The 23736-nt window shown below is 37.9% G+C and overlaps 1 protein-coding gene across 1 annotated transcript in view; it reads right to left on the minus strand.

Moving 5' to 3' along the window:
• The window catches only part of LOC125883094 (USP6 N-terminal-like protein), a 354121-nt gene that overhangs the window by 8007 nt on the left and 322378 nt on the right, over positions 1–23736 (minus strand). The window contains exons 3-9 of the mRNA XM_049567236.1: positions 15856–15963; positions 13775–13884; positions 12915–12963; positions 12554–12674; positions 2317–2411; positions 1781–1846; positions 102–201 (exon numbers count right to left, since the gene is read on the minus strand). Of these exons, the coding sequence (XP_049423193.1) occupies positions 102–201; positions 1781–1846; positions 2317–2411; positions 12554–12674; positions 12915–12963; positions 13775–13884; positions 15856–15963 (649 nt within the window). The remainder of the gene's footprint in view (positions 1–101; positions 202–1780; positions 1847–2316; positions 2412–12553; positions 12675–12914; positions 12964–13774; positions 13885–15855; positions 15964–23736) is intronic.

Consider the following 23736-nt stretch of genomic DNA (forward strand, 5'->3'; position numbering starts at 1 on the left):
AGAACACACACACACACACACACACACACACACACACGACATAGTCAGTCTCTGACAGGTGGACACCAGCTGGGACCACAGCGTAGACTAAACAGTCTTACTCTTGTGCAGTTTGAGGACAGTGTAGGACATGGTGGGCAGCACCCGTTCTCCCTCCAAGATGTAGATGTCCCAGATCCTGAGGGTGAGGGTGAAGGGAGTCTGGACACAAACACGACAAAAGGTTTAAAGAGCTCATTGTTTATCCTGCGTGCTTCTTGTTATATTATACAGACTATATACACTGGTGTATTGTCTTGGTTCACATTAAGGACAAGGCTGGTTTTATGTCTATATTTTTGATACTGTCAACAAATCCCTTAAAAAGACCAAAACTAACAATGTGTTAGACCATCTTTAATTTTACTGAATTTCCTGCTCTAACACATTGGCTCCTGGACAATATAAATTTCTAAAAATTGCGTACAAATATAGATTTATCTTTATGTCTGTGTGCCAGCGATAGTTGTGGCCAGAAGCATTATGTTTTCGTCCATCCAATTCTCGCTAACACAGTATCGAAGGAATGCCTTGAGGGAATTTCTTCAGATTTGGCACAAACATCCACTTGGACTCAACGATGTAGCGTCTTGATCTTGGTGGTTATACGTCAGGGTCAAGGTCACTATGACCATGTCTGTCTCAGTGTGCTGCCAATAGTTGTTGCCAGAGGCATTATGTTTTCTTGTTGTCCGTCCGTCCATCCTATTCTCATGAATGCAATCTCTAAGCACAGCCTTGAGGGAATTTTTTCAAATTTGGCACAAACGTCCACTTGGACTCAACGATTAAGTGATTTAATCTTTGGGGTTGTAAGTCAAAGGTCAAAGTCACTGTGACCTCGTCTGACTCATCCTTGTGAACGCAATACCTCAAGAGCTCCTTGAGGATTTTCTAAAAAAAATTTAACACAAACGTGCACTTCGACTCACTGATCAACTGATTAAATTTTAGTGGTCAAAGGTCAAAATTACCGTGACCGTTACCTTTATTAGTCTCATTCTGGTGAATGCCATACCTCAAGACAGTCATGTTTTCAAATTTGGCACAAACGTTCACTTAATGATGAACTGAATATGGTGGTCGATTTCAAAGGTCACTGTGACTTCACAATACATATTTTCGGCCAATCACAACAAAATTTCACACGAATACCTGAGAGGATAAAGTGATTATGTTTTGTATCCAAAAGGTCAACTTAACTGTGACATCACTGTGTTCAGCACAAACACTTTTCTGGTCATTATTCAGTGTCATATCTTTGAATATAAACTGTAACTACAACTTGACTAGTTCACGAAGGCAGTAATTTCTAGTTTGAAAAGCTGCAGTACTTTCCTTTCAGAGCTGGGAAGTTAAGTTTTCAGCAGTTGTATTCATACAGGAGGACATAGTGCATTTGTTTGGATCTTGTTTGTAATACTCAATCTTTGTTGATTTTGGTCTTTCATGAGATTTGATGATAATAAAGAAAACTACCTACTGTAACATATAATGTAGTGCAGACAGATCTGAAGTTGTTTTCTTCCAGATTGCATTTAGACAGTTCACTTTGTTCATGCCTAATAGCTGACAGAGAACTTTATTACTGTAAACACTAAACATTAAATATTTCTGGGTATGGGAAGCCCAAGCAAAAATGTTCCTATCAGTTCTGAGAGGGGGGAATAAACTACAAGCAGCCATTCTGTTGCATTTTCATATTACATTTTTGAGGTGAGGTTGTTGTTATTGTACTCACTCTGTCCAGGAAGCACTGGAAGAACCACTTCATAGTGTAGAGACTGGTAAACACCTCCTGGCTGTCCTGTAGCAGCACAAAAAAACAACAACAAAAAGTCTATTAAGTGCAACAGGAAGTTAGTGTTGAGTGTGCCTTGAAAGGTCACATGGATGAATGTCAACAGTGACAAAAGCAGCATTAAATTTAGTGTGTGTTTATCTGCTGCTCCACTTTGACTCTTTAAATTATCTGCATTAGCATAATTAGCACTTTTTTAAAATCCAAATACTTGCATATATTTAATTTGTCACTTTTCAAAATCTAAAAATATTCTGCTTGTTTGTATGTCCAGGAAACCTGAACATCACCAGTGTATACCCCACATTTTTACATACAGTATTTATTATTAATAAAGTTAGCAAACTTTGGTGTGTTAACATAATCCAACAGCATTATTTAATCCTTGAGTTGTTTGGATATGTTTTTGTTATTATGAGTAGCTGCTCTATTATTCAGCACTTGCTGCATTATTAATTGCTACAGCAGTGTCTCACCAGGTGTTGTTTCAGTTTGGGCATCATCTTCTTGAGGATGCGGTCGTGGTGTTCCTGGAAACGCATCAGCTTCGGGAAGCCAGGGATAAAGAACCCTAAAGGTGAGGACAGAAAGAAGGACCAGGTTAGATGGTGCTGACTTGGATTTCAATTCAGTTTGTCACAATGTTTTATCTGTGTCTTATTTCAGGGTATATGTAGAATTCCTGAACATACTATACTATGACTTTTTCAACATGCTACACTATGGCTATTTTTTTCAGTTTTTTCGACTTTCCATACTATGATGTTTTAATCAGTTTTTTCAACATGTTATACTATGACGTTTTTCTTTTTTTCGACATACAGTACTATGACTTTTTTCGACATACTATACTATGACTTTGTACAACATGCTACACTATGGCTATTTTATGGCTAGTTTTTTAGACATACTATACTGTGATGTTTTTCTTTTCTTTTTTTTTTTACATACTATACTATGACTTTTTTGACATACTATGCGATGATTATTTTCGACATGCTATACTATGACGTTTTTCTTTTTTTTCCCCGACATACAGTACTATGACTTTTTCAACATGCTATACTGTGATTTTTTCCTTTTTTTTTAACCGATATACTATACTATGACTATTTTTTAAAAAGTTTTTTAGATGTGCTATACTGTGATGTTTTTTCTTTTTTTTTTTTACATATTATACTATGACTTTTTCGACATACTATACGATGATTATTTTCAACATGCTATACTATGACATTTTTCTTTTTTCCAAAATACTATACTGTGATTTTTTTCAACATGCTATACTATGACGTTTTTCTTTTTTTCAACATGCTATACTATGACGGGCCCCCCTCCCCCCGGACATACTATACTATGACGTTTTTCTTTTTTTCGACATGCTATACTATGACGGGCCCCCCTCCCCCCGGACATACTATACTATGACGTTTTTCTTTTTTTTCGACATGCTATACTATGACGTTTTTTACTTTTTATTAAAGTTTTGTTTCTATGTCCCACTGTTCTTTTCGTTTTCCAGCAATGACTGCAGCTCAGGAGATCTGTCTGCTAAACTCCAAAAATTTGCAAATATCATTTGTGTCATCTGGGATGGTGAGGGATCTGCACACAGAGGGGAGATTAACCTGGCCCTGTGGCATGAAGAGAGTAACCTGGAACTGAACATGGTCATAACTGTGAAGATGGCAGTGGACTTCAGGATGAGCTCCCCAACACTGCCCATGATCACCATACTGAACAGCACTGCCTGTTTTTTTCTTTTTAAACTAAAGTGTCATCCCAGAGGCTCCTTGTCCAGTTCAAGACAGTCCTGGATATGAATTAAAATTATCAAGTTCATTTATACAATGTAAACATGCATTGACTCTGCATTAAACTTTCTGAGGCTGTAATGTCCACAGATTGGCTTATTGTATTCATTATTATGGAGGGTTCTAAGTGAAAGTATTATTTGTGTTAAATTTTGTTTTCTACATTCAGTGTTCTGTCCATCCACAAATGTGCCTACATTTCATGACAACGATTGCGTCTTTGGGCCTGCGGGATCTATTTACTTACTTAAACAAAAGTCATAGTATAGCATGTTGGAAAAAAACTTCATAGTATATTATATCGAAAACAACATAAAAAGTCATAGTATGGCATGTCAGAAAAAAGTCATGGTGTAGCATGTTAAAAAAAAAGTCATAGTCTAGCATGTCGAAAAAAGTCATGGTATAGCATGTCGAAAAAAGTCATAGTATATCGTCATAAAAACGTCATAGTAGAGCATGTCGAAAAAAGTCACAGTATAGCATGTCGAAAAAAACGGAGAAAAAAAAGTCATAGTATAGCATGTCGAAAAAAACAACAAAAAAGTCATAGTATAGCATGTTGAAAAAAGTCATAGTATATCATATCGAAAAAACTGCTAAAAACGTCATAGTATAGCATGTCGAAAAAAAATGAAAAGAAAAAAGTCATAGTATAGCATGTCGAAAAAAAGTCATAGTATATCATATCGAAAAAACTGCTAAAAATGTCATAGTATAGCATGTCGAAAAAAGTCATAGTATACATGTCGAAAAAAAAGGAAAAAAACTCATAGTATGTCGGGAAAAAAAGTCATAGTATAGCATGTTGAAAAAAGTCATAGTATATCATATCGAAAAAACTGCTAAAAACGTCATAGTATAGCATGTCGAAAAAAATGAAAAGAAAAAAGTCATAGTATAGCATGTCGAAAAAAAGTCATAGTATAGCATGTCGGAAAAAATGAAAAGAAAAAAGTCATAGTATAGCATGTCGAAAAAACTGATAAAAACGTCAGGATAGCATGTCGAAAAAAGTCATAGTATTCATTATTATGGAGGGTTCTAAGTGAAAGTATTATTTGTGTTAAATTTTGTTTTCTACATTCAGTGTTCTGTCCATCCACAAATGTGCCTACATTTCATGACAACGATTGCGTCTTTGGGCCTGTGGGATCTATTTACTTACTTGAACAAAAGTCATAGTATAGCATGTTGGGAAAAAAAACTTTATAGTATATTATATCGAAAAAAACATAAAAAGTCATAGTATAGCATGTTGAAAAAAAGTCATAGTCTAGCATGTCGAAAAAAAGTCATAGTATAGCACGTCGAAAAAATGAAAAAAAAAGTCATAGTAGAGCATGTTGGAAAAAGTCATGGTATAGCATGTCGAAAAAAGTCATAGTATATCGTCATAAAAACGTCATAGTAGAGCATGTCGAAAAAAGTCATAGTATAGCATGTCGAAAAAAAACGAAAAAAAAAAGTCATAGTAGAGCATGTCGAAAAAAATGAAAAAAAAAAAACCAGTCATAGTATAAACATGTCGAAAAAAGTCATGGTATAGCATGTCGAAAAAAGTCATAGTATATCGTCATAAAAACGTCATAGTAGAGCATGTCGAAAAAAGTCATAGTATAGCATGTCGAAAAAAATGAAAAAAAAAAAACCAGTCATAGTATAAGCATGTCGAAAAAAGTCATGGTATAGCATGTCGAAAAAAGTCATAGTATATCGTCATAAAAACGTCATAGTAGAGCATGTCGAAAAAAGTCATAGTATACATGTCGAAAAAAATGAAAAAAAAAAAACCAGTCATAGTATAAGCATGTCGAAAAAAGTCATGGTATAGCATGTCGAAAAAAGTCATAGTATATCGTCATAAAAACGTCATAGTAGAGCATGTCGAAAAAAGTCATAGTATAGCATGTCGAAAAAAACGAAAAAAAAGTCATAGTATAACATGTCGAAAAAATTTTAAAAAAAAGTCATAGTAGAGCATGTCGAAAAAAGTCATAGTATAGCTTGTCAAAAAAACGAAAAAAAAGTCATAGTATACATGTCGAAAAAATGAAAAAAAAAACTCATAGTATAGCATGTCGAAAAAAGTCATAGTATAGCTTGTCGAAAAAAACGGAAAAAAAAGTCATAGTATACATGTCGAAAAAATGAAAAAAAAAACAGTCATAGTATAGCATGTCGAAAAAAGTCATAGTATAGCTTGTCGAAAAAAACGGAAAAAAAAGTCATAGTATACATGTCGAAAAAATGAAAAAAAAAACAGTCATAGTATAGCATGTCGAAAAAAAGTCATAGTATAGCATGTCGGAAAAAATGAAAAGAAAAAAGTCATAGTATAGCATGTCGAAAAAACTGATAAAAACGTCAGGATAGCATGTCGAAAAAAGTCATAGTATTCATTATTATGGAGGGTTCTAAGTGAAAGTATTATTTGTGTTAAATTTTGTTTTCTACATTCAGTGTTCTGTCCATCCACAAATGTGCCTACATTTCATGACAACGATTACGTCTTTGGGCCTGTGGGATCTATTTACTTACTTGAACAAAAGTCATAGTATAGCATGTTGGAAAAAAAACTTTATAGTATATTATATCGAAAAAAACATAAAAAGTCTTAGTATAGCATGTTGAAAAAAGTCATAGTGTAGCATGTCAAAAAAAAGTCAGTCTAGCATGTCGAAAAAAAAGTCATAGTATAGCACGTCGAAAAAAATGAAAAAAAAGTCATAGTAGAGCATGTCGAAAAAAGTCATGGTATAGCATGTCGAAAAAAGTCATAGTATAGCATGTCGAAAAAAAAAGTCATAGTATAACATGTCGAAAAAAATAAAAAAAAGTCATAGTAGAGCATGTCGAAAAAAGTCATAGTATAGCTTGTCGAAAAAAAAGAAAAAAAAGTCATAGTATACATGTCGAAAAAAAAAGAAAAAAAAAACAGTCATAGTATAGCATGTCGAAAAAAGTCATGGTATAGCTTGTCAAAAAAAACGAAAAAAAAGTCATAGTATACATGTCGAAAAAATGAAAAAAAAAACAGTCATAGTATAGCATGTCGAAAAAAGTCATAGTATAGCTTGTCAAAAAAAACGAAAAAAAAGTCATAGTATACATGTCGAAAAAATGAAAAAAAAAACAGTCATAGTATAGCATGTCGAAAAAAGTCATATAGCTTGTCGAAAAAAGTCATAGTATAGCTTGTCAAAAAAAACGAAAAAAAGTCATAGTATACATGTCGAAAAAATGAAAAAAAAACCAGTCATAGTATAGCATGTCGAAAAAAGTCATAGTATAGCTTGTCAAAAAAAACGAAAAAAAAGTCATAGTATACATGTCGAAAAAAAAAAAACAAAAACAGTCATAGTATAGCATGTCGAAAAAAGTCATAGTATAGCTTGTCGAAAAAAACGAAAAAAAAAGTCATAGTATACATGTCGAAAAAAATGAAAAAAAAAAACAGTCATAGTATAGCATGTCGAAAAAAAGTCATAGTATAGCATGTCGAAAAAATGAAAAAAAAAAACAGTCATAGTATAGCATGTCGAAAAAAAGTCATAGTATAGCATGTCGGAAAAAATGAAAAGAAAAAAGTCATAGTATAGCATGTCGAAAAAACTGATAAAAACGTCAGGATAGCATGTCGAAAAAAGTCATAGTATTCATTATTATGGAGGGTTCTAAGTGAAAGTATTATTTGTGTTAAATTTTGTTTTCTACATTCAGTGTTCTGTCCATCCACAAATGTGCCTACATTTCATGACTTGACTTCATGACATGTCTTTGGGCCTGTGGGATCTATTTACTTACTTGAACAAAAGTCATAGTATAGCATGTTGGAAAAAAAACTTTATAGTATATTATGTCGAAAAAAACATAAAAAGTCTTAGTATAGCATGTTGAAAAAATTAATAGTTTAGAATATCAAAAAAAGAAAATCAGTCAGCATGTCGAAAAAAAAGTCATAGTAAAAAATTAAAAAAAAAAACAGTCATAGTAGAGCATGTCAAAAAAGTCATAGTATGGTATGTCAAAAAAGTCATAGTATATCGTCATAAAAACGTCATAGTAGAGCATGTTGAAAAAAGTCATAGTATAGCATGTCGAAAAAAAAAAGTCATAGTATAACATGTCGAAAAAAATGAAAAAAAAAGTCATAGAGCATGTCGAAAAAAGTCAGTATAGCTTGTCGAAAAAAAAGAAAAAAAAGTCATAGTATACATGTCGAAAAAAATGAAAAAAAAGTCATAGTAGAGCATGTCGAAAAAAGTCATGGTATAGCATGTCGAAAAAAGTCATAGTATATCGTCATAAAAACGTCATAGTAGAGCATGTCGAAAAAAGTCATAGTATAGCATGTCGAAAAAAAAGTCATAGTATAACATGTCGAAAAAAATGAAAAAAAAAGTCATAGTAGAGCATGTCGAAAAAAGTCATAGTATAGCTTGTCGAAAAAAAAAGAAAAAAAAAGTCATAGTATACATGTCGAAAAAAATGAAAAAAAAAACAGTCATAGTATAGCATGTCGAAAAAAGTCATGGTATAGCATGTCGAAAAAAGTCATAGTATATCGTCATAAAAACGTCATAGTAGAGCATGTCGAAAAAAGTCATAGTATAGCATGTCAAAAAAAAGTCATAGTATAACATGTCGAAAAAAATGAAAAAAAAAGTCATAGTAGAGCATGTCGAAAAAAGTCATGGTATAGCTTGTCAAAAAAAACGAAAAAAAAGTCATAGTATACATGTCGAAAAAAATGAAAAAAAAAAAAAAGTATAGTATAGCATGTTGAAAAAGTCATGGTAGAGCATGTAAAAAGTCATTGTATAGCTTGTCGAAAAAAACGAAAAAAGTCATAGTATAACATGTCGAAAAAATCAAAAAACAGTCATAGTATAGCATGTCGAAAAAAGTCATGGTATAGCATGTCGAAAAAAGTCATAGTATATCGTCATAAAAACGTCATAGTAGAGCATGTTGAAAAAAGTCATAGTATAGCATGTCGAAAAAAAACGAAAAAAAAGTCATATTATACATGTCGAAAAAAATGAAAAAAAAGTCATAGTAGAGCATGTCGAAAAAAGTCATAGTATAGCTTGTCAAAAAACCCCGAAAAAAAGTCATAGTATACATGTCGAAAAAAATGAAAAAAAAACAGTCATAGTATAGCATGTCGAAAAAGGTCATAGTATATCGTCATAAAAACGTCATAGTAGAGCATGTCGAAAAAAGTCATAGTATAGCATGTCGAAAAAAACGAAAAAAAAAGTCATAGTATAACATGTCGAAAAAATGAAAAAAAAAGTCATAGTAGAGCATGTCGAAAAAAGTCATAGTATATCTTGTCGAAAAAAAGTCATAGTATACATGTCGAAAAAAATGAAAAAAAAAAAACAGTCATAGTATAGCATGTCGAAAAAAGTCATGGTATAGCATGTCGAAAAAAGTCATAGTATATCGTCATAAAAACGTCATAGTAGAGCATGTCGAAAAAAGTCATAGTATAGCATGTCAAAAAAAAGTCATAGTATAACATGTCGAAAAAAATGAAAAAAAAAGTCATAGTAGAGCATGTCGAAAAAAGTCATGGTATAGCTTGTCAAAAAAATGAAAAAAAAAGTCATAGTATACATGTCGAAAAAAATGAAAAAAAAAAACAGTCATAGTATAGCATGTCGAAAAAAGTCATGGTAGAGCATGTCGAAAAAAGTCATAGTATAGCTTGTCGAAAAAAACGAAAAAAAAGTCATAGTATAACATGTCGAAAAAAAATGAAAAAAAAAAACAGTCATAGTATAGCATGTCGAAAAAAGTCATGGTATAGCATGTCGAAAAAAGTCATAGTATATCGTCATAAAAACGTCATAGTAGAGCATGTTGAAAAAAGTCATAGTATAGCATGTCGAAAAAAATGAAAAAAAAAGTCATAGTAGAGCATGTCGAAAAAAGTCATAGTATAGCTTGTCAAAAAAAACGAAAAAAAGTCATAGTATACATGTCGAAAAAAATGAAAAAAAAACAGTCATAGTATAGCATGTCGAAAAAGGTCATAGTATATCGTCATAAAAACGTCATAGTAGAGCATGTCGAAAAAAGTCATAGTATAGCATGTCGAAAAAATGAAAAAAAAAGTCATAGTAGAGCATGTCGAAAAAAGTCATAGTATAGCTTGTCAAAAAAACCGAAAAAAAAGTCATAGTATACATGTCGAAAAAAATGAAAAAAAAAAAACAGTCATAGTATAGCATGTCGAAAAAAAGTCATAGTATAGCATGTCGGAAAAAAGTCAGTATAGCATGTTGAAAAAATGGGGAAAAAAAGTCATAGTATAGTATAGCATGTCGAAAAAAGTCATGGTATAGCATGTCGAAAAAGGTCATAGTATATCGTCATAAAAACGTCATAGTAGAGCATGTCGGAAAAAAAGTCATAGTATAGCATGTTGAAAAAAAAAGAAAAAAAAAGGTCATACTATAGCATGTCGAAAAAAGAAAAAAGTCATAGTATAGCATGTCGGAAAAAATGAAAAAAAAGAGTCATAGTATAGCATGTTGAAAAAAATGGAAAAAAAACAGTCATAGTATAGCATGTCGAAAAAATGGGAAAAAAAACAGTCATGGTATAGCATGTCGAGAAGAAAAAAGTCATAGTATAGCATGTCGGAAAAAATGGGAAAAAAGAGTCATAGTATAGCATGTTGGGGAAAAAAACGAGAAAGAAAAAAGTCATAGTATAGCATGTTGGAAAAAAAGTCATAGTATAGCATGTTGGAAAAAATGGGGGGGAAAAAACAGTCATAGTATAGCATGTCGGAAAAAAAAAAGTCATAGTATAGCATGTCGGAAAAAATGGGAAAAAAGAGTCATAGTATAGCATGTTGGAAAAAAAAACGAAAAAGAAAAAATGTCATAGTATAGCATGTCGAAAAAAGAAAAAAAGTCATAGTATAGCATGTTGGAAAAAAAGTCATAGTATAGCATGTCGGAAAAAATGGGAAAAAAGAGTCATAGTATAGCATGTTGGAAAAAATGGGAAAAAAGAGTCATAGTATAGCATGTTGGGAAAAAAACGAAAAAGAAAAAAAGTCATAGTATAGCATGTCGGAAAAAATGGGAAAAAAGAGTCATAGTATAGCATGTTGGAAAAAAAACGAGAAAGAAAAAAGTCATAGTATAGCATGTTGGAAAAAAAGTCATAGTATAGCATGTTGAAAAAAATGGGGGGAAAAAAACAGTCATAGTATAGCATGTCGGGAAAAAAAAGTCATAGTATAGCATGTCGGAAAAAATGGGAAAAAAGAGTCATAGTATAGCATGTTGGAAAAAAAAACGAAAAAGAAAAAAAGTCATAGTATAGCATGTCGAAAAAAGAAAAAAAGTCATAGTATAGCATGTTGGAAAAAAAGTCATAGTATAGCATGTTGGAAAAAATGGGAAAAAAGAGTCATAGTATAGCATGTTGGAAAAAATGGGAAAAAAGAGTCATAGTATAGCATGTCGGAAAAAAAAAAAAGTCATAGTATAGCATGTTGGAAAAAAAGTCATAGTATAGCATGTTGGAAAAAAAGTCATAGTATAGCATGTCGGAAAAAATGGGAAAAAAGAGTCATAGTATAGCATGTTGGAAAAAATGGGAAAAAAGAGTCATAGTATAGCATGTCGGAAAAAATGGGAAAAAAGAGTCATAGTATAGCATGTTGGAAAAAATGGGAAAAAAGAGTCATAGTATAGCATGTTGGAAAAAAAGTCATAGTATAGCATGTCGGAAAAAATGGGAAAAAAGAGTCATAGTATAGCATGTCGGAAAAAATGGGAAAAAAGAGTCATAGTATAGCATGTTGGAAAAAATGGGAAAAAAAGTCATAGTATAGCATGTCGGAAAAAATGGGAAAAAAGAGTCATAGTATAGCATGTTGGAAAAAATGGGAAAAAAGAGTCATAGTATAGCATGTCGGAAAAAATGGGAAAAAAGAGTCATAGTATAGCATGTTGGGAAAAAAACGAAAAAGAAAAAAAGTCATAGTATAGCATGTTGGAAAAAATGGGAAAAAAGAGTCATAGTATAGCATGTTGGGAAAAAAACGAAAAAGAAAAAAAGTCATAGTATAGCATGTTGGAAAAAAAGTCATAGTATAGCATGTTGAAAAAAATGGGGGGAAAAAAACAGTCATAGTATAGCATGTTGGAAAAAAAGTCATAGTATAGCATGTCGGAAAAAATGGGAAAAAAGAGTCATAGTATAGTATGTTGGAAAAAATGGGAAAAAAGAGTCATAGTATAGCATGTCGGAAAAAATGGGAAAAAAGAGTCATAGTATAGCATGTTGGAAAAAATGGGGGGAAAAAAACAGTCATAGTATAGCATGTTGAAAAAAATGGGGGGAAAAAAACAGTCATAGTATAGCATGTCGGAAAAAAAAAAAAGTCATAGTATAGCATGTCGGAAAAAAAAAAAGTCATAGTATAGCATGTCGGAAAAAATGGGAAAAAAGAGTCATAGTATAGCATGTTGGAAAAAAAAAAACGAAAAAGAAAAAAAGTCATAGTGTAGCATGTCGAAAAAAGAAAAAAAGTCATAGTATAGCATGTTGGAAAAAAGTCATAGTATAGCATGTTGAAAAAAATGGGGGAAAAAAACAGTCATAGTATAGCATGTCGGAAAAAAAAAAATCGTAGTTTAGCACGTCGAAAAAATGTGAAAGTGTCAGATTAACTGTCAATGACTTCCACTTGAAGTTTGAGCTGAAAAGATCAGCAAAAACAGACCAGTCACGCTACACTGACACAGAGTCAGAGCCTAACTCGGCTGCATTCAGTGGATGCTGGTTGTTCAGGTCGAATATGCTGCAAGACGTACTTTTCTAAAATTTCTTAAGCCCATAAAAATGAGTTGATATGTGTTACCGTGCATGGCGTGCTTCTGTCCAGACAGCAGTTTAACCAGAGCCCAGAAGGCGTCCTCTTCATTCATGTAGATCAGCAGCAGAGCTGTGATCTGGCTCATGCCCTGGCAGTAGCCCACCTCCTGCAAACACACACATACATCAGGGAGTAACGATAAGCCGATTGTGTCCATGAGCCAAACACTGAGTTCTACATCCGGATCTATTATGTACAAAACACATCCACTCATTCTCTCTTCTGTTCAGTTTTTATCCATCATTACCTCAGAGTGTGAAAACGCATTCAAAACCTAAAGAAAACACAGACACGTGCTGATAGTAGAAGCAAAGTAACCTTTCTGCAGACAGTGTGAATGACTCACCGTGTTGTACATGGAGTAGGCTGTGAGGACGTGGAAGAGAGCCTGCTGCCTGAGAACACAAACCACAATGAACAGAGTTTAGAGCCAGAGGTTTTGGTTCTGCATCCTGACTGCATCTTAAACCTCCAGTTAAATCCCACGTGTACAGCCTGGAAGCTCCATTGTAGGTGTAAATGTCATGCACAATATCCTCCTGAGGCATGGAAATGAAGTGTGTGCTGGAAGGGCTGCAATATGTTTTGTTTTTAATTTCACTCAAGCAGTGTGAAAAAGCAAATTATACTGGTGTTAATTTATGTAGCCAAATCTACGTAACAAAGCAGAAGTCCAAACTGAAAAACAGGACGTGAGCCGTCTCACTTCCATATTGGGAAAGCTTTGAGCCTTTGCTGAGCCTTAATCTGTTTGATTATTAATACTTTCTAAATCTAATTAATTAACAGTAAAAACGTTGCTCCAGTCTGACAGTGCACCTGTTATATTAAGTGTTAAAATACATTGAAAGCAGTTATTTAAGTTTGTCTCTGTGTCGACTCCTCTGGTGTCTCTGCTCTGTTTATTTCCGATATTAGTTGCAAGTCAAACAGTGAAGAGCAGTGCTGTACAGTCTTTTTTCTTTTTGCCTCTTCAGCCGTACAGGAAAATTATCTAACGTATATTTTTCTAGAATAAACAGAACAGGAGCTGAATTGTTGCCATGTGATTAATCCTGCATAGCAACACAAGCCTGTTAAAATCCGATAGAAGTCTGTTGATACACTATATGTTTGCTTTTCTTCTACTCTGATCATGGTTGTTATGTGTGACGGATACAAAACAGAGTAAATACAACGGTAAAAGGGAATTCTGGAGGGACTCACTTGACATCGTAGCGATGCATGAACATGATGTGGTCCCTGTAGGTCCGGTTCACATCCAGGTCAATCTGACGGATGTCTGGGGAGAGTCCTCTGGCTCGGGCCTTTAGTTTCTGTAGACGACCGAAAAACAAACAAACATAAAGAACGTAAAGAGTGACAAAACCATCATGTTGTGTACAATCAAAACTTTTTACAGAGTAAAGGGAGAGTTTGGATCTTCTGAAGAAAGGGTGTAAGAGGTACTTATCCAGAGTCAGTTTATAGCCTACAGTAAATAGCAGTTGGAACACCCCCAGTTTGGAGAAGCCGACAGGAGCGCCACCACAGAAGCTGAGTGTACTGCGGTGGGCAGGGGTAACAGCAAAACATTTAGCCACGATAAAAATGGCCTGCCCAAAAGAGTCGATATCAGTCTGATTGGACGCTACATTGAGAATATTCTCCTTGCTGTCAGACAGCCCTGTTCTTTGGCACCACATTTTCTCAACCGTACAACTTCTGCTACTTAAAGTACGTATTGCTGATGCGCCCCTCCACAGCAGTACATTGCTTAGCTTCTGTAGCCCCTTTTACACTGCCAGATTTTCTGCGAATGTTGGGCTGTTTTGCCGGCAAGCTGCGAGCATTTGGACACACAGAGCCAGATTGGCGAGTTGATCCGAGGTGCCCAATTTGTCCGCCTCATAGGGTAGACATATTGGTGGAACCTTTTTGGTTTAAAAAGAACGAGGCGGCCTTCCGCCACGGGAGGAGCTGTTGATGACTTGCGGGAGGAGCTGTTGATGACGCCGCACGTGTGACCCACTGGCGGTGGATAAACAGGAAACAGCTGATAGCAGGAATTAGCGAGCAGCTAGTAGCAAGAGGGAAACACAAACCTGACAGACACTGTAAAGATGAGCAACTGGGGAGACAAGGAATTGCGCGCCCTCCTTGTCCTCGCAAACGAAGAGGCCATTAACCATCAGATGACGGGGACGGTGAAGAACGGGCCGACTTACGAGGGAATCGTCAAAGGACTGACCAGCCGCGGCTTCCCTCCCACGTCACTGTTTACGTCACACACTGAGCTACACGTTTTGTTACTTGCTCACGCCCCCCATTGCCCCGAAAAAAGCGCATTCGCTGCACTCCCCGATTTTGTTTTTATACTGCCAATGCGCTGAAAAAAGACTGATTGGAAATAAATATTGTAACTTCTGATCAATCCATATGAATTTCAGGCTTCAAATAACAACTCAGAATTAGGCCCAACCCCCTTTCAATTTAAAGCCCACCCACTTCTGACATATGTCCCGCCCATTCTGAGTACAGATACAGATAATTTAGTTCATTGAACAGATCCAGATTCAAGTAATGATATACTCACTCATCCCTACTATGCAGGAATATTGCGGAGGAGACAATTAGGTTTGTAATCTGTTAATTTCCACTGATTTGTATGTTTCCATGTGTTGTTTGTTGTTTCGATCGTGGATCGCTTTGGAAATATATGTCCTTCATGATGCGTTTAAGTTCTGTCCTCTGTGATTTTTGTGTCCTGATACTCCTCTGTGTCCATGTGCTTTGAATTCCTAATAAAAAATGCAATCAAATTTTGGGTGAAACTTTAAAAAGAGACGTACAGCAGCAGTTCAGTTCAGACAGAATTGGTGAAAACCAGATTAAATAGAATTCGACACTCAGAAAAGATTAAAAAAAAAAATAGATTATTATTGACAGAGATGTTCTGACTCACAGCTTAGATTTCCCTCTGTGTTTGCTTTGTTTACCTCCACCTCTCTGCTCTCCACTCATAATTACAATCCTTCCACAGAGCAACTGAAGGCAGCGCAGTTATTGATCCTACCAGCTAAACTTTCTAATGAGATCCAAAGTTTGTCTCTGTTCTTTACAGTGTGCAGATTCACACAAACACAATTAAGCCTCCGAACCCTCATCGTGCCCTCTGAAGCTCAGAGAAATCAAATCAAGTCAAGGTGCTCGCTGATGAATCTTTATGAGGCTTGAGCTGTAACGAAGGCTGATTTTATAAAGTGTGTGTGGGAGAGCAGGACTGTACAGAGGTGCAGGCTCCTTACCTCGTAGAAGTCTTTCTTCTCCTCCTTTATTTTGGGAATATCGAGCAGCAGGCACCACACCTCCCCTCGGAGCTGCAGGGGAATTCCTTTATAGACCCTCCTGACCAGCTGGAAGGAAACAAACAGCAGGAGGTCATTGTTAGAGAGAGGAGCAGCTGTGCTCACCTCAGAAACTCTATGACATTTAGACCAGAGCTGAGAACAGTATGAGTATGAAGGTTCACAGCAACGCTATATGAAAGAACTGACACAGTAATGCATTTTCTGTTGGCCAGTTCTTCATTTTAGAGCCAATATTGGCTGATACAGATGACGTACCGATATTATCATGCAATCCTCGATGACTTCAGATGCCCATTTGTCCAACAGACTCAATATGGGAATACTTGTATGTTGATTACTTCCTTCCTATTCCATCTTCCTGCATCTATTTTAAGTGCTTAAGCTTTCTTACTTGTAAGTATAATTACTTTGTATGGTCCATTCATCCATCTGTTTTCATCTGCATATCCGGGGCTGGGTCGCGGGCGCAGCAAGGTAAGCAAAACACCCCAGACGTCCCTCTCCGAGCGATCCCAGGCCAGATGAGATATGTAATCCCTCCAGTGTGTTCTGGGTCTGCCCCAGGGCCTCCTACCAGTGGTAGCTCCAGCCACCCTTCGGAGGAAACTTTCGGTCACTACCCAGAGCTCATGACCATAAGTGAGGGTTGGGACGTAGATGGACCAGTAAATCAAAGGCTTTGTCTTCCAGCTCAGCTCCCTCTTCACCACGATGGCCCAGCGCAGTGCCTGCATCACTGCAGACTTTACTCCCTCAAGCGAGGGAGTTCAATCTCAGGGTCTTGTTTACGAGCGAGGGTAGAATGGAGCATGAAATGGATCAGCAGTTTGGTGGGGCTTTAGCAGTGATGCAGATGCTGTGCCAGACCGTCGTGGTGAAGAGGGAGCTGAGCCAGAAGGCTGGTCCATCTACGTCCCAACCCTCACCTATGGTCATGAGCTCTGGGTAGTGACCGAAAGAATGAGATCGCAGATACAAGCGCTGCTCCTTCACATTGAAAGGGGTCAGTTGAGGTGGTTTGGGCATCTGATCAGGATTCTCCTGGGTGCCTCGGAGCACATCCCATTAGTAGGAGGCCCCGGGGCAGACCCAGAACACACTGGAGGGATTACATATCTCATCTGGTTCGGGAACGCCTTGGGGTCCTCCAGGAGGAGCTTGAAAGTGTTGCTAGGGAGAGGGACATCTGGGGTGCTTTGCTCGGCCTGCTGCCCCCATGACCTGGCTTCAGATAAAAGGTTGACAATGGATGGATGCAAATATTATTGCTGTCATGTTGGATTTTGCAAGAAATGAACTAATTCTGTGAGTTATTGTTATTTATCAGGTGTTGTTTTACCTGGAGATGTCGGACTTTTTGACCTGTTACCCAGACGAGTTATAAAATTTTGAAGATTCATAATCTTTTAAAAAGTGAAATCTTGTTTTCAAGTCATTTGATCTGTACGATGTGGCTCCACTGATCCTGGTCGTTAGTTCTCTATGTAGATTTTCGCCATTAATAACTTCTAAAAACAAACGTGTGCTCCCAGTGCACAAAATGATTTAGATAACTCAAAGTTAAATAACTCAGTCATGCTGTGATGCCAGTGAAGGTGAAACAAGTGTGAAAAACACAGTTTTCTCTGTTCAGAGGGTGTTGCTGCTGCAGACCTCAGAGATGCAATCGCAGCCTGCAGCAGTTTCTAAAAAAATTATCCAGAATAGAGAAACCCATCAACCAGGCTGCTGTGAGCGTGTCAGAGATGTAAGAGATACAAACAGTGTACGCATGAGTGTACTCGGCGCTCTCCCTGAGCAAAAGCAGAGGGCTTTGGAAGGTGAACCGCGACCATCTGGCTGGACGAGCTCCAGGAGAGATTGTGGGCAGAGCGAGAGAAAGTTACGGAGACTGCTTTGCATGCAGAACAGTCCGGAGTAATTCAGTGCCCACAAAGAGATGGAAAATCAGCCAGACTCCCGGCGAGGAAGATTAAGTCTGAAACCCAAACTGCTGGAACAGCAAAGCTAATCGGAGCAGTGAATTCTCCGTCTACAGCTATTAAAAGCCAACCAGGCGGAACAGTAATACAGCAGATACAGGAGGTGTTGTGACTATAAACGTGCTGTGCAGGTGACTGACAGGGGACACAAGTAAAGAGGACAGTCCTTCTATTGGGCCGCTGTATTCACAGAACACCCTGAGACTAAAAGCAGCTCCTGACTGGCAGAGTTTGGTGCTAACTTCAGGATTCCTCAGGTTCTTAGTCTGACAATAAAACTCTGACATCTGTGAGAAGTTAGCGGCGGTGCAGAGGACTCCAACGTCACCACAGCCCTGTTTACACTTCATTTAAAGTGTCTCATATCCGTTTCAGATCCACTTTTATGTACAATCTGTGCTTGTTTTCACAGCTACATGCAAATCAGCGTTGGCTCCTCCAGTACAGAAGGAGGTGGTAATGCAGCTGAAGCCGTCTGGTAACCGCCAAAAACACTAGAAGAAAAATGGACTGTTACAAAGCACATTTAAGTACTGTTTAAGGCAGGTGATGGACCAGCAGGAGACAGCGATGAAAACAGAAACAAAGGTTCGCACACTGTAGCTGCCTTAAGACAAGTGACATTAACTTGTGTAACGGCAGCAACAGAAAGTTTGCTGATCTGGCGGGAGTCAGGGCTGTTGGTGGTTTGCGCTGGCTGGTTTTGGGTTGTTGTGGCCGCTGACTGGGGGTCAGTCTCCGGAGCTGCTGCCTGCTCTCCTCCCAGCAAGGTGGTCTATAGCAGCAGTAAATGAGGTGGAGGAGACGCTGTGACTTGACTCTCACTCTGATATGACCTGTGATTGGGCAAAGTCTTTCATCACTAGCCAGATTTTCTAAAGCCTGACAACAGAGACAAGAGGAGAAGCAGAAGTCTAGTTTTCTCTCAGACCACTTGTATTACAATATGCTCAAAGGATATTATGGGATCTTTGCCCAATGACACCAAAATAAGATGGCTCACCCCAACTTTAAGAACATCAAACAGTCAGTGGATACTTCCACAGCCAAATTGAAATTGTTTTTTTTTGTACTGATGATTAGAAGTTCAGTTTTGTCCCTGTTGAGTTGCAACAAATTTTGCAACATCCACGTTTAAATTTGATCAATACAGACAATTTTTCAATTGGGCTTGTATCATCTGAAGAGAATGAAATGTACATTTGATTTGTCAGCATCGGAATGGAAATCAATTTCAAGCTCACTAATGATATTTCCCAGAGGCAACATGTACAGATTAAAAAGAGTGGGTCCAAGAATGGATCCCTGGGTGACACCACAACTGACCGCAATGTTGGAAGACAGCGACTCAAACAGGAACACAACATAGTCTCTTCCTGTCAGATAAGATTTGAACCAGGTTAGAACCGCACCTGAAATGTTCAGATGGGTATGGAGCCGGTTTATAATCTGATTTAATTGCCCTTAACAGGTTTCCTGTTAAAATTGGCGCTATATGTAGAACAACAACATTAAAGAATAAAGATTTCTTTGCTATAGAGCTGCAAAAATTTGTCAACTGACAGAAAATTAACTCATCGTCAACCAATTATTGTTGATCTAGTGATTAAGATTATTCATAAAACATGATGTACCAACAGGTTAGCTCAGACGTTCTCTGAGTTCTTCAGTGAAAGTTGCTTTCAGCTGCTTTGTGGACGAGTCTGAGGGGGAAACTGAACTTTTAGCATCACTGAGGAGGACCAGTGGTGAGATTTTACTTTATTATATATTTGGTCTTCAACCTGAAATGTTTTGCTGCTTCAAAATTCTCCCGTGGACAAAACTGATTTATGGAGATGTGAGTACGAGCTGAGAGCGTATGAAGAGTCATAAGTCAACTGTCGTCGCCTGCACGTCAGCGTTTGTGACACACAATATATGTGTGCTTGTGTGTTTCCTATTAAAAATCAGAGTTGTATGAGTGTGTGTCATCTCAGAATTAATGACATTAGGTCGTGTGTCTGTGTGTGCGTCTGGTATCCAGAGCATACACTCCATCAACCTCCCATCACCACACTTGGGACTCACTAGTTTCTCGTGCAACAGCCTTTGTAATTAGGCTCTGATGAGCGAGTCAATGAGAGCAGCTGTTAGACTAATCATCCTTTGAGAGTGTGTGTGTGTGTGTTTGTGTGTGTTTAACACACATGTCAACATTTACATTTCTGTGAATCCGTGCCGTTCTGGTCCTCCTTTCCATTTACTATGTATTAACTGCAGCTCATTGTTTTCACACACTTGAACTAAAAGAATACCTGATCTTTTTTCACCTGGCGTTTGTCCCCACACATACAGACGGTGTTCCTCTCTCCTCTAACATGGCTTAGAAAACTCTGAGGTTAGCTGAAACCTACAGACACTGGACAATCCACACAAAAACACTGTTTATAGTCTGTTTTTAGCCTTTGACAGACAGGAAGACGCATAAACCTGATGACTGGAGCACTGGTCAGTAACCACTTCAGCCACTTCGGGAGGTAGACAACACCAATAACACCCAGGTTTGTGTGTTCTTGTACCAAAACAAACATGGACGACAACCAGCAGCTTGCTCTGCTTATATGCAACGACATAGTGCTGAAAAGGCCAAAAAAGAGTTCGTAGAGATCCTGGATGGAGAGGTGTGTACAACAGGGAACTGTCTCTGTCAGTTGACACAAAGGTGACATCACAGGTGTCCAATGTCAGCCGCAAATATCAAATTTAAAAACTCTTTTATGGGAATCACTTGAACTAAAGGCCCAATTCAGACCAAAGATTTGCGACGAGATGAAACCGTTTTAGAACGCTGCAGAAAAAAGTTGCATCAGTGTGAGCTGGCCGGTCTGAGCTCGGCTGATGGTGTCACCTGACAACGTTGCAGAATAGAGCGTTGACAGTAGTTGCCTGTTTCAACTCGTCTCGTTGCGCTGTCTACAGACTGTCACCCACTGACTCAGACTGGACTAGCCCCTGTCCAACTTTGTCCCAACAGTTGTCGCCTTCAAATCAAAACCTGCGCAAGGGACGATACATCACATCCACTGAGCCACGAACAGATGACAACTTGATGGCTCATAAAGTTCATTAATACATAGAAGGGTCTTTGTTGCAGCAGCAGGTTAGCTTTACACAACTGTTGAATGAGAAGCAACGGCAACAGTTTTCCTGTTCATGCTTACGTTGCCACAAACAAATCTAGCTACAACCAACACAGCCGCTGAGCCACATCACCGAGCCTCCAGCACCACGACGACACAATTAATGTGCCACTTATTATGAAGAACGGCACTGTGACACAGCTTTAGTCTGACTCACTGATTCCACCTCATCAACGCCACAATATTACTACTGTTCTGCTAAACACTACAACCTCCAGCCAAATTCGTGGAGTGTGGCGCGACGAGGCTGCTTTACATCTGCTGCGCTCTCTTGTACTCTCACACTGCGGGCTAAATGTTCTCAGCAGCTGGCAAGTGCGGAAACAAAATAAGAGACGGATCAAGCGTGACCCGATTCCTCGCGGAGCTGAAAGCAGAGCCGACAAAGAAGAAAAGAAATATCCCTGAAGCTTTAAAGAAGAAAGAGTTGGAGTGATGTGATGGAGGGGAGGACTAAACACTCCTCTGTGTCCTTGGCTGTGAACGTTTCTCTCAAACAAAGAGGAGGCGACGCTGCAGAATGAGTCTCAGTGCTCTCTTAGTGGCAGCCATCAGTGTATTTCACTTTTCAAAGCCCACACACACTAAATCCCTGCTGAAGGCAAACATACAAGTGAAGGACATGGTGACGCTCCAGGCAACACCACAACACAGCCTCCACCCGAATACAGCTCTAATGACGGCAGCCATAACTGATACCTGCCCTCCTCTGATGGTGCATGTGGGAGGAAGACACTCCTCTACACCTGCTGCTGACAGGACGACTACAGCACAAACACCCAGTGAAGTCATGATGGTGTTATTGTACTACAGAGCTTTAGACCTTCTGCATTTTGGGATAGCTGCAAAAAAGAAAGAAAGATAAACCAATACATCTAGAGAAGTAGATATTTGGGATGATAAACTAATGATGACGACTTCAAGGTGGACGCCCCTTCTGTTTCTGAGATATGATGTTGAGTAATGGCTAAAAAAGTGTTTTTGCTAAATATTATGATGTCACAGTGAAGTTAACCTTTGACCGTTTAGATATAAAATGTGATCACTTTATTTTATCAGACATTTATGTGAAATTTTGTCATAATTTGTGTATGAATTCTTGACTTACGACCAAAAAGGTCACCGTGACTCTCGACCACCAAATTTTATGAGTTCATTCTTAAATCTAAGTGGACGTTGGTGCCAAATTAGAGATAATTCCCTCTAGGCCTTCTTGAAGTATTGCATTCACAAGAATATGATAGTTGCAAGGTCACAGTGAACTTTGACCACCAAAATCTAATCAGTTTATCCTTAAGTCCAAGTGGATGTTCGTGCCAAATGTAAAAAATAAAAATAAAAAAAAAGTCCCTCAAAGTGTTCTTGAGATATCATGTTTACAAGAATGAGACAGCTGACGTCACAGTGACCTTTGACCACCAAGATCTAATCAGTTCATAGTTGAGTCAGAGTGGACGTTTGTGCCAAATTTTTAAAAAAGTCCCTCAAAGTGTTCTTGAGATATGTTTATGAGAATGAGACAAAAGAGGTCACAGTGACCTTTGACCACCAAGATCTAATCAGCGCATAGTTGAGTCCGAGTGGACGTTTGTGCCAAATTTTTAAAAAAGTCCCTCAAAGTGTTCTTGAGATATCATGTTTACAAGAATGAGACAGCTGACGTCACAGTGACCTTTGACCACCAAGATCTAATCAGTTCATAGTTGAGTCCGAGTGGACGTTTGTGCCAAATTTTTAAAAAAGTCCCTCAAAGTGTTCTTGAGATATCATGTTTACGAGAATGAGACAGACGAGGTCACAGTGACCTTTGACCACCAAGATCTAATCAGTTCATAGTTGAGTCCAAGTGGACGTTTGTGCCAAATCTGAAAAAAATCCCTCAAGATGTCACCTATCACCAGCACAGAGGCAAAAAAATCCCTTCATGTCGTAAAATGACTTGAATGTGACTTTACAATTCTGCTCCATTTTGTATGTACTGATTTATCAATATGCAAATTAGTCTCCTCCTCTTTCTCTTCCCACCCCTCAGACATTTGCAGTATTTTTTTCCCAAGAAGTTTCCCCCTAGTTCCGCCCTGCTGTTCTGTGATTGGCTAGTATTAACCCAAACAATGTGTCATGTGACTGCAGTTGGTTCAGATCCAGGTCGGAACACCTTCTCACCGCAAACGAACCGCACCAGAGTTCATCTGTAACCGGACCGAGACCACCTCTTCAAGAAGGTCTCAGTCCAGTTGTGTTGGTGCGCACCTGAGTGTGATTGCTGTGTTGACACCTGCGCAAATGAACCGCACTGAGGGGACAAACGAACTTCAATTGAACCGAACCAAACGGGACAGGTGTGAAAGCACCCTAAGATACGCTTGCTGCACTCTAGTAAAACTTCTCTCTCCAACTCTCACTAATGTTTCCACAGTTTCCTTCCTGCAACAAGTCACTTCTCATGAGATTTCAGAACGAGACTTCTCGTTAGCGAGTCTTGGATACAGACTGGAAGAAGCGAGGGGTATGGTAAAAACGCTTCATTTCTCTGTAGGATCTGTAGCGTTGTAAAACACTCAAAACAACAATCAGAGCCTGTAAACAAACACTTTTAGTGGCGGGACCTGCCCAAGTGGTTACACTGCAGCCTGTTCTCCCACTCAACACTG

The sequence above is a fragment of the Epinephelus fuscoguttatus genome, linkage group LG22 (assembly GCF_011397635.1).
Source record: "Epinephelus fuscoguttatus linkage group LG22, E.fuscoguttatus.final_Chr_v1".
In the NCBI taxonomy this organism is placed as follows: Eukaryota; Metazoa; Chordata; class Actinopteri; order Perciformes; family Serranidae; genus Epinephelus; species Epinephelus fuscoguttatus.